At 40.7% G+C, this 10,708-nt stretch overlaps 1 protein-coding gene across 1 annotated transcript in view; it reads left to right on the top strand.

Annotated features, from left to right (window-relative positions):
• The first annotated feature begins 7,767 nt into the window (after positions 1–7,767).
• LOC138983210 (chitinase-3-like protein 1) overlaps positions 7,768–10,708 on the top strand; it is an 18,173-nt gene continuing 15,232 nt past the window's right edge. The window contains exons 1-3 of the mRNA XM_070356621.1: positions 7,768–7,895; positions 8,562–8,798; positions 9,251–9,343. Of these exons, the coding sequence (XP_070212722.1) occupies positions 7,768–7,895; positions 8,562–8,798; positions 9,251–9,343 (458 nt within the window). The remainder of the gene's footprint in view (positions 7,896–8,561; positions 8,799–9,250; positions 9,344–10,708) is intronic.

The following is a 10,708-nucleotide window of genomic DNA, read 5'->3' as shown; positions in this document are numbered from 1 at the left end:
CTGTTGATCTTTGAAGAGACACATTGAAAGGATGAAAAGAAGAACATCTTTAGCTTTGGTTGGAGTGTCTGCTCCTTCAAAGATGTTAGGAAGCAAAATCAAACATCAGGGCTCGTTTGTTTGTTTGTTTGTTTGTTTGTTTATTTGTTCGGTTTGTTGGTTGATTGGACTTGCCGTGTTGGCTCAAGATATCTACAATAAGTATCTTTCATCTGTAAATAGTAAACCTTACTACTGATCCCACTTTCTACGGGTTCCCAGTGTTCATCAGAATTTCACGTACAAGATTTAAGAACAAGTTCACAGAACACAGTAGACGGTACAAAGGTCGTGTCCGTTATACGGAGGGTTTCTGACATTTCTTCCTCGACCCTTTGACCATTGCATAGAGCGGTGTGTTACTCCTACTCTCTTTGATGGTAGCTTGTCGGCCCATGAATGTACACAAGATATTTTGTTTAAAAAATGCTAGGTCGATTTCGATGGTAGCCTGTTGCTGCAAGAATATACGCCAGCTATTTTGCTTTGACACTGCTACGTCGATTTCAAATAATTATTAACAACCTGTAGCCGTACACAATGTTAAACGATTCCATTGGAATGCTACAATTATATACTTGTGATCATGAAGTTATATTCAAAGTAGTAACCACACACAGATGGGAAGCTGTGAAACAAAACGACATGCACGAAAAATTAAGTATTGATAGAAAAGAAACATACAACCAAAAAAAGCAACCTTTTCAATGAAAGTAATTATTGTGTATTATGTATTATCACAATCCTATTAACAATTAATACAAAAAATAATAAAACAATTGAAAAGAAGTAATCGTAACACACAGCCTACCTGTGAAGAGAAATACAAAATCTCCTTTTAACCCCCTACATGTCTATATCTGCCTTTTATACCGCGCACGAATTTCACACGCATGCAACCCACGTTAATTCACGGCGTTATTCTTGTGCACGCAAAACTAAATTTAAAACGCACACATATATGGTGTATCATGTATCAAAAAAAGCGCGGCTGCGATGAACCGAGGGTTGCTTGTCGCGCTGAACTGTGTTGGAGAGCAGAGGCCAGCAGGCGAATCGAGGCCCGGGAGGCATGTTAGGCAGGCCCGGCGGCGACTTTGAGGGACTCGATCGCCTTTGCACGGAAGCCACGCATGACATTTGGCCTGCGCCAGGGCCTTGGGTTTCGAGTCATCGAGTAAAGCCTTCAGTCTTCCTCACTCTTGGAGCAGCGCGGATGAAAAAGGTAGGGTGAAATCTGCGTCTCTGCCCAGCTCACATCGCTCTTCCGCCTTGCTAGTCCGATTTGCGGTCATTGTCGCACCTGCTAAGTCCGATTGTGGAGGCTCTAAGCCTGGACATAGACTGCTTATGACTTGTGTGTAGAGCACGTGGATTTTCGGTCATAACAGGTAGTTGTGGTTTTGTGTTACTTTGCGTGTATTTACTGTGTACAGCTTGTAACTTTGCCGTTCATTCATTGCCAGGTCCCCTGAGTGCTGTGTTTGTTTCGAGCATAATATATCCTGTCCAAATCAAAATCTGTCTCCGAACCAAGAGACTGCGATCTAGCTATAGAAGAAGGCGAGAATATAGAAGAAAAGAAACGGAGAAAAAAAAGCAGTTAAGCGATATTAGAACATCCAGTCAATTTGTTGGCCTAAAAGATTTAAACTGAAGGCATGGGAACATTCTTCACCAAGACTAGTCAGTCCTGGACTGACTGAAACCCGTCGACCTAGATAGCGCTGATTGGTGTTGGTAAAACTCTGATGCCAAAAGTGAACCTTATTTGAATAAAATCGGATTTTATTTATGTTTGAGCACACGTTAGTTTTCGATTCAGAGAATGATGATAAAGAATACAAAGAAACTACTTCTGCGTTTGTAACTACAATCTTAAATGAACGCAAACTTTTTGAAAAACTTCGTTTTTCAGCTTTTTAGCTGCCATGCAGTCGAGTGGTCTGTACCGGTTCAAAGATATTATTTAAAACAAAAAATCAATAATTTGATTGAAAAATGCAATCACCACATTGCGGCCTGAACTGTTCTTAACGGGCGGATATGACGTTTTCAAAGACATTTATCAAAAAAGCAGGGGAAAAACATGTGGAGATATTATCTGGAAAAAGCCGCATGTAAGTTCCATAAACATCTGTTCAGTGGACATCTAGGAATTGATCTATACGTATATATGAGACAGTGACAAAAGGACACGTGTCATGTCCACTTTCCCGGATGACACACGATTGCTGAAATGTAATCATGTCAAAAAAATAAACAAATTAGAAACAGACAGAAAATGAATGTGAACACTAATTTAAATTGTAGATCAGTATAGATTTACCTTCAAACTAATAATCTACACCCACATAGCTATTTGGCAAAATTTGACACATTTTTCTTTAAACTGGAGGATTGTTTTCCCTGTACAGAAAATACATTTATGGTCTCCCATAAATTAATATATGTTCCTCCCTGGTTTGTGTCAGAAATTACTACATTTAAGGGTTTGTTCAGGAACTGCCTCCCCTGTCTAGAGGGCCCCAAAGGGTTTAAAATCGTGATCGTGATTGGCGTTTTTTGACCTTTCTGTGACCGTGATTGCCGAAATTTCCATTTCTGTGATCGTGATGGGACTTTGCCCGTGATCCGTGATGACACAAAAATCAAGTCTCGTGATCGTGATCGTCATTTGTTTTCGTGATCGTGATGGGCATTATTGCAAAGCATTTTATTGTCAACGTACATTTTTCACAGCTGTATCACTCTATGATCCTCTATTCGTCAAGGTGTTTGTGATCGTGAAAACAAAAATCAAGGAAACTGTGATCGTGAAAGCTAAAATTTTCCTTCCCGTGATCGTGATGATACCCCCCCTTTGGGGCCCTCTGTCTACTCCGCCAGGAATTAACCGCCTTCCACACTCATGCTATGAACAAACGCAAACACATTGGTGATGGTATGGTCACTCAGCGACTGCATTATTGAAAGGCACCATCTTGATGTATATCATCAGTCAAATAATATACATTTAACACATCACATTTTTGATACATATTTCAACAAAGAAATTTTCATCATGTACCAAATTTAATGTAGGGGCATGGGCTGACTAGATAGATGAACACATGTACCCTGTTTTATCACACCCGCCCTTACACACAAACAATGGCTGCCTTTCCACTGTATATATGCACAATTGGAAATGGCAAAAGTATTTACAACAATGCAAAAACCATGTCAAAGATGTCTCGCTATGCAGCGGTTGGTTAATTGTCAAACTTTCTTACAATATATTTACACCAATGCAACCAATGCAATAACAGGTCAAATTGTGTTTTAACCCCCAAGGCGGTAAAAAGCCACCAACCAGCCCAGCTGGTACCGCCCCATAGCCTGACACGGACAGTCCAACAACTAAAAACACCGCGCAAGCCACCAAATGTACCGAAACAACTTTCTTAAGACGCAACCAAAAACTGCCAAACCATTTTTCCACATAAATGTCTTATCAAGTTTCACTATTTGTGCTCTTTTGTGTCACTGTTGACTATCAATTTTTAACGCAATTATCAGGAAAAATATTAATTTGGGACACACTGATCAATGAAAACAACACCTGTTGTCATTCTATCATTTACACACACACAAGTTCAATCCATCTCGATTCCCAGTCCCCAGCAAAACAATCAAATATTGACTGAATGAAAAGAAGGAGAGAAAAAAAGAGAAAAAAGGGACATTCAGACATTCAAGTTGTTGTTGTTGTTCTGTTTACTCGTTTTTTTGTCTTCTGTTCTTCCTCTTTTTTCTTTCTTTTTTGTAGAAGGGGGTGGGGGGATGATTTACGTGTGTGTTTCGCTTTTTGTTGTTGTTTTTTTTCGTCTTTTTTTTTTTTTTTTGAGGGGCTATTTTTGTATTATCAACATACAAATCATTCCCTTCTACGTTGGCTCAGCCGTCAAAGTGAACATCAACTCAGATAGTATAGGACATGATGTTGAAAATACCTATCAATATGAGGATGTTGGAGCTGTTCCAGTTGTGTTCTATGCCGCAAAACCTCTGAGCAGCGATTGTTGAGCAAGCACGTTTCCGCAGTCTATTATCCCAGTTTGCTTGTAACGGTATCGGTGGGAGTGCTGGGCAGAGCTCTGCGTTACTTTCTGCATTTGGTCAAGTTTTGACTAAATGAATTCCGGTAGAACAGGAATCGAGACGAGGGTTGTGGTGTGTGTACGTGATAGTGTATGCATGTGTGTGTGTACGTGTACGTGTGTGTGTGTGTGTGTGTGTGTGTGTGTGTGTTGTGTGTGTGTGTGTGTGTGTGTGTGTAGAGCGATTCCTAGAAAACTACTGGACAGATCATCATGAAACTTAACTTCTTCCAGGCGATAACTCCACTTTTTTTTTCTTTTTTTTTTTTCGATGAAAATACGTATTATATAGTGATGATATATCCGGATTTTGCGAAAGTTGCGGCTGCACTGTGACGACCTCCTTTTTTCAAGCGAATTGATGGAAATTTTGGTCAAACAATCTTTGACCCGGTACGGACTGAACGGACTGAGGGATTGCATTTTAGCTTGGAAGCTTAAAAATGTATAACTTATTCGAATTTGTTCATTAACATTCTGAAAATTCATATTAAAACTGATTTTGTTACTAATCTGCATCCAACGCTAGTCTTTTTACATTTAGTCAAGTTTTGACTAAATGTTTTAAGGCCAAAAAAAAAATTAGTCTGTTTACGGTAACCCGACCGACCCTATTTTTTTCGCGCGACCCTAGACTTTTTTTTGGCATTTGGGAAAAAACAAAAAAAAATCTTTTGGTTTTTTTTGTGCAAAATAACGTAAAAATATGGTTTTTGGGAAAAAAAAAAAAATCCCGACCTACCGACCCTATTTTTTTGGCCTATGTTACCGTAAACAGACCTATTTTTTGGGGGGCCTAACATAGAGGGGGAATCGAGACGAGGGTCGTGGTGTATGTGTGTGTGTGTGTCTGTCTGTCTGTCTGTCTGTGCGTGTGTGTGTGTAGAGCGATTCAGACCAAACTACTGGACCGATCTTTATGAAATTTTACATGAGAGTTCCTGGGATTGATATCCCCGGACTTTTTTTTTTTTTTATCGTTTTTTCGATAAATGTCTTTGATGACGTCATATCTGGCTTTTTGTAAAAGTTGAGGCGGCACTGTCACACCTTCATTTTTCAATCAAATTGATTGAAATTTTGGCCAAGCAATCTTCGACAAAGGCCGGACTTCGGTATTGCATTTCAGCATGAAGGCTTAAAAATTGATTAATGACTTTGGTCATTAAAAATCTGAAAATTGTAATTAAAATTATTTTTTTATAAAACGATCCAAAATTACTTTTATTTTATTCTTTATCATGTTCTGATTTCAAAAACATATAGATATGTTATATTCGGATTAAAAACAAGCTCTGAAAATTAAAAATATAAAAATTATGATTAAAATTAAATTTCCGAAATCGTTTTAAAAACAATTTCATCTTATTCCTTGTCGTTTCCTGATTCCAAAAACATATAGATGTGATATGTTTGGATTAAAAACACGCTCAGAAAGTTAAAACGAAGAGAGGTACAGTAAAGCGTGCTATGCAGTGCAGCGCAACCGCTACAGCGCTGAACAGGCTCGTCACTTTCACTGCCTTTTGCACTCGCGGCGGACTACGGTCATTGTGAAAAAATGCAGTGCGTTCATTCTGTGAGTTCCACAGCTTGACTAAATGTAGTAATTTCGCCTTACGCGACTTGTTGGTAATTCTTAATCGAGTATATTACACCCTCAAAAACACAAAGTTTATATATGTACATTTGCCTATTTTAATTTAAAATCATTATATAAAACACAACATTTTCTCCCATCAAATGACCGACAGTGGTAATAACATTTCCATCCAATTTCTGTTGAAAATAACTTCTTCTTTTTTTTTATCTTTTTTTTTTTTTTTTTATCTATACAGATATTTACATTATAATACAAACGCTCTGACGCAAAATCGCTCAAGGAGACGGGGAATCACTTAAGCCTACATGCGAAAAGCTTATAATGTTTAAAAACATCTCTCCAAAAGGGATTGTGGACTCTTTGCATCAGTAAATTTCCGAACTCGCCTCCTCTGTTGTGAATATTATGTACAAGTGGATATAGAGCGTGTACAATTTGTGTTACTTTTCCTTGGCTATAAAGAACCCGCTGTAACTAGAAAATCTTTACAGCTGACAAAAAAACATTTCAAATCAACTATTTTTAACCCTCCAACTTCATATGACTAATACGCTATTAATCTCGTTATTCTGTTTTTGTTATCCCACAGGAAAGAAAAAATACCTTATCTAAATCAAACAAAAACTTCTCAAAACGAGGGAGGTATCATCTGCAAACTGGGATATTAATATTTCATCATCTGCCATTTTTATACCTTTTATGTTTTTAATCTGGCGAATCATAATAGACAGAAATTCGGCACATATTAAATATTAATATGGGGACAATGGATCGCACTGTCTGGTACCTCTGTGTTTATCAAACCAACTTGAATATTTACCATTCACAAATACAAATGGCCTGATATTGTAAAAAATATTAAAAAAATAAAGAGTAAAAATCCATCTTTCATATCATCGCCAAAGTTGAATTTACACAAACATTTATCGATGAAAGTCCAATAAACGCTGTCGAAAGCTTTTTCAAAGTCAATCCACATTAAGAGGCCACGTATGTTATGCTTATTCACATGAAATAAAGTATCATATAACAACCGTAGGCTATGTTTTGGCCAATGTACCTTCCTCTTAAGAAGCCTATCTGGTCTTCGTGGATCAAGTTTGGTAAAACAGACTTCAACCGTTCGGCAATGCAAGATGAAGCAATCTTATAAACTACATTAAGCAGCGTAATGGGTCGCCAGTCTTTCAGAAGGCTTTTATCCGTTCCTTCCTTCGGTATACAGGTAATAAGTTAACTCCCTGTGTCTGAGTAACAGACATCTCTCCCTTTTCAAAACTACAATTCATAGATCTCCAAAAAAAAGTGCGAAGATCTTTGAAAAAACTCAGCTGTATACCCATCTGAACCAGAGCTTTTGTCTTTATTTAACTGCATAATAACAGCTGTCATTTCTTGCATGGTTATTTTTCATTCTAAGCCATCTCTTTCTTCATTGGAAAGTACTGGGTTTTCCAACTTGTCATCTATTGCTCCATTCACCAAATATTCATCAGTTGTGGCATACAAGTTTTCATAATAAAACTTAACCTCATTACATATAAGATCACTCTCATGTATAACATTCCCGTTATCGGTCTGTACAAAACACATTGCTTTCTGTAAAAGAATCTTTTTTTCTAAGTTACAGTATGTGTGTGTGTGTGTGTGTATGTGTGTGTTTGTGTTTGTGTGTGTGTGTGTCTGTGTGCGTGTGGGTGTGTGTGTGTGTGTGTGTGTGTGTGTGTGTGTGTGTGTGTGTGTGTGTGTGTGTCCATGAGCGTGTTCGTGAGCGAGCGTGCGTCGTATGCTTGCGTGTGTGTGTCACTGTGTGTGTGTACATGCGTGTGTTTGTGCGTGTGTGTGTGTGTGTGTGTGTATGTGTGTGTGTTTTATTAGGAAGGACTCATCGCCGTCAGCAAAAGTTTTCAAACACTTTTCTGATTTCCATGACAGGCGTGCATGTGACGGTCATCGGCGGCATAATTTCTGATCAAGTCAAGGATGAAGCGGAGCGTGGTGGGCGACGCTTCGTTGATGCTGATGCTGATGTTGATGCTGATGATGACAGTGATGATGTCGCTGTGTCTCCACACTGCTGACGCACAGCGACAAGGTCAGCCAGCTCTTGTGTATGCATGGTTAAGTCAATTCAGGGACGGCTCCGTTCTATCTTGGCTTGTCTTGTCTTGGCTTGGCTTGTATCATATCCTGCTGCGGCACCGCTTGCCATGCTTCCTTCTGTTCTCTTCTCTTCCATTCCTTTATCTTTTCTCTTCTCGTCTGTTAAGTTCTCTTCTTTTCTGTTCTGTTCTGTTCTGTTCTGTTCTGTTCTGTTCTGTTCTGTTCTGTTCTGTTCTGTTCTGTTCTGTTCTGTTCTGTTCTGTTCTCTTCTCTTCTCTTCTCTTCTCTTCTCTTCTCTTCTCTTCTCTTCTCTTCTCTTCTCTGCTCTTCTCTTTTCTTCTTTTTTCTGTTCTGTTTTCTTTTCTTTTCTTTTTTTTCTTCTCTTCTCTGCTCTTCTCTTCTCTTCTCTCCTCTCCTCTCTTCTCCTCTCCCCTCCCCTCCCCTCTCCTCTCCTCTCCTCTCCTCTATTCTTTTTTTCCTTTCTTTTCTTTTCTTTTCTTTTCTTCTCTTCTTTTCTCTCCTGTCCTCTTCTTTCCTCTCCTCTTCTCTTCTCTTCTCCTCTCCAATACTCTATCTCATCTTAATTAGCTTTTGATCAGGTGATGGCTGGTGGCAGCACGTCCCACATGGCGTGCTTTCTTATCTAATCTAATCTGATCTGATCCTATCTGAAGTCATGTTATCATACCAGGGGGCCGGCGTCGGCCCCGGACTGTGTGTTACACACTGGACAAGGCCCGGGGACGGCCGGAGCCGGCCACCTTCTTCCCGCGAGACATTGACCCCAGCCTGTGCACCCACCTGATTCTGGCCTTTGCCTGGCTTCACCGCTCCGGCCTCTTCCTGCTGCCCCCGCCCCGAAACAACACTACACTGTCACAGCGTTTTCAGCACGTGAACAATGCCTACATGTGGGTAGTATCCTCTGCTGCTCCTCGACTCTCTCCTGGCCTCTTCAGTGTCTTCCCTTCTTTGCTGTGTTCTCTGTCTTTCTTGTGTGTGTCTCCCCACCCCCCCCCCCCCCCACCACGCCCCACAACTGCATCGTCACAGCGTGCCCAGCACAGACGTGGACAATGTCGTCATGTGGATAGTTTCCTCTGTTACTTCTCTCTCGTTGCCGGCCATGCCCTTCTTTCTTCCCTCTCTTACAGTGTTCTTTTTCCTTCTTATGTCCTCGCTCCTGCCCTGTCTGTTCTTTCCTTATCTTGTCTTATCTCACCTTATCTCACCTTATCTTATCTTATCTTATCTTGTCTTGTCTTGTCTTGTCTCCTGCTGCTCGTGTAACATTAATTCCAAGTTTCGACAGTGTGTAACAGTATAGGTATGACGTTCCTCTCGCCGTGTCATATGTGTGCAGATATCGCGGCATCACGTCACTCAAGAGACGGAGACCGGGGCTGAAGGTGATGCTGGCAGTTGGAGGATGGGACATTGGCAGTGAGCCGTTCATGTTAGTGTTGTACAGTCGACACTTCTATTCACACCAATCAGTTAGCAGTCCAAAGCCCTGTTATCACGTGCTAGTCAGCAGTTCACGTTGAGTCCAAAGTGCTGGTAACACCTGCCAGTCATCAGTTCACGTTGAATCGTAAGCCCTTATTACATCTACCAGTCAGCAGTTCACGTTGAGTCTAAAGTGCTGGTAACACCTGCCAGTCATCAGTTCACGTTGAATCGTAAGCCCTTATTACATCTACCAGTCAGCAGTTCACGTTGAGTCCAAAGTGCTGGTAACACCGGCCAGTCATCAGTTCACGTTGAATCGAAAGCCCTTATTACATCTACCAGTCAGCAGTTCACGTTGAGTCTAAAGCCAAGGTAACACCTACCAGTCAGAAGTTCACGCTGAGTCCAAAGCCATGTTAACGTCATCCAGTCAGTAGTTTACGTTAGTTGAGTACAGTCCAAAGCCCTTTTGCCACCTGTCAGTCATCAGTTCACGTTTGTTCTATTGAGTCTCAAGCGCTCATAACACCTGCCACTAAGCAGGTCACGTTACTTGTCTGGAGTCCAAAGCCCTGTTGACATTGTCAGCAGTTCACGTTAGGTCTGTAGAGTCCAAAGCCCTGTTAACACTGTCAGCAGTTCACGTTACTTGTCTGGAATCCAAAGCCCTGTTAGCACTGTCAGCAGTTCACGTTATTTGTCTGGAGTCCAAAGCCCTGTTAGCACTGTCAGCAGTTCACGTTAGGTCTGTAGAGTCCAAATCCCTGTATACACTGTCAGCAGTTCACGTTAGGTCTGTAGAGTCCAAAGCCCTGTAAACACTGTCAGCAGTTCACGTTATTTGTCTGGAGTCCAAAGCCCTGTTAACACTGTCAGCAGTTCACGTTAGGTCTGTAGAGTCCAAAGCCCTGTTAACACTGTCAGCAGTTCACGTTAGGTCTGTAGGGTCCAAAAACCTATTAACATCTGCCAGTCAGCAGTCTACGTTATATGTTAGGAGCCAAAAGCTATGTTTCCACTGAAAGTCTGCAATTCTATGTCATTGGTGCTGCGTCCATGGCAACCCCTATTAAACACCTGCCAGGCAACAATCAGCTGTAGTTATGTAGAGTCCATAACCCTGTTACCCCTGTTAGTCAGCAACAACTTTAGTTGTGTGGAGGTCTGATTTTGTAGTGTTCCACATTCATCACACTATAAACGGTTATTGTCCACCCTCCTGTGGAACTGCTTCTTCTGATCTAAAACAGTACAATACGGAATGAGTAAACTCATTATGCTGCAATGTGATTTAATGTAACACAGAAGTTTGCTACAGTAAAGGTTATAGGGTAAGATACTTCGATCGGCATCACCCGGCAGGGTACTT

This window comes from Littorina saxatilis, linkage group LG12, assembly GCF_037325665.1.
Source record: "Littorina saxatilis isolate snail1 linkage group LG12, US_GU_Lsax_2.0, whole genome shotgun sequence".
Taxonomy (NCBI): domain Eukaryota; kingdom Metazoa; phylum Mollusca; class Gastropoda; order Littorinimorpha; family Littorinidae; genus Littorina; species Littorina saxatilis.
The sequence above is the reverse complement of the archived record's forward strand: the minus strand, read 5'-3'. Positions and strand labels throughout refer to the sequence as shown.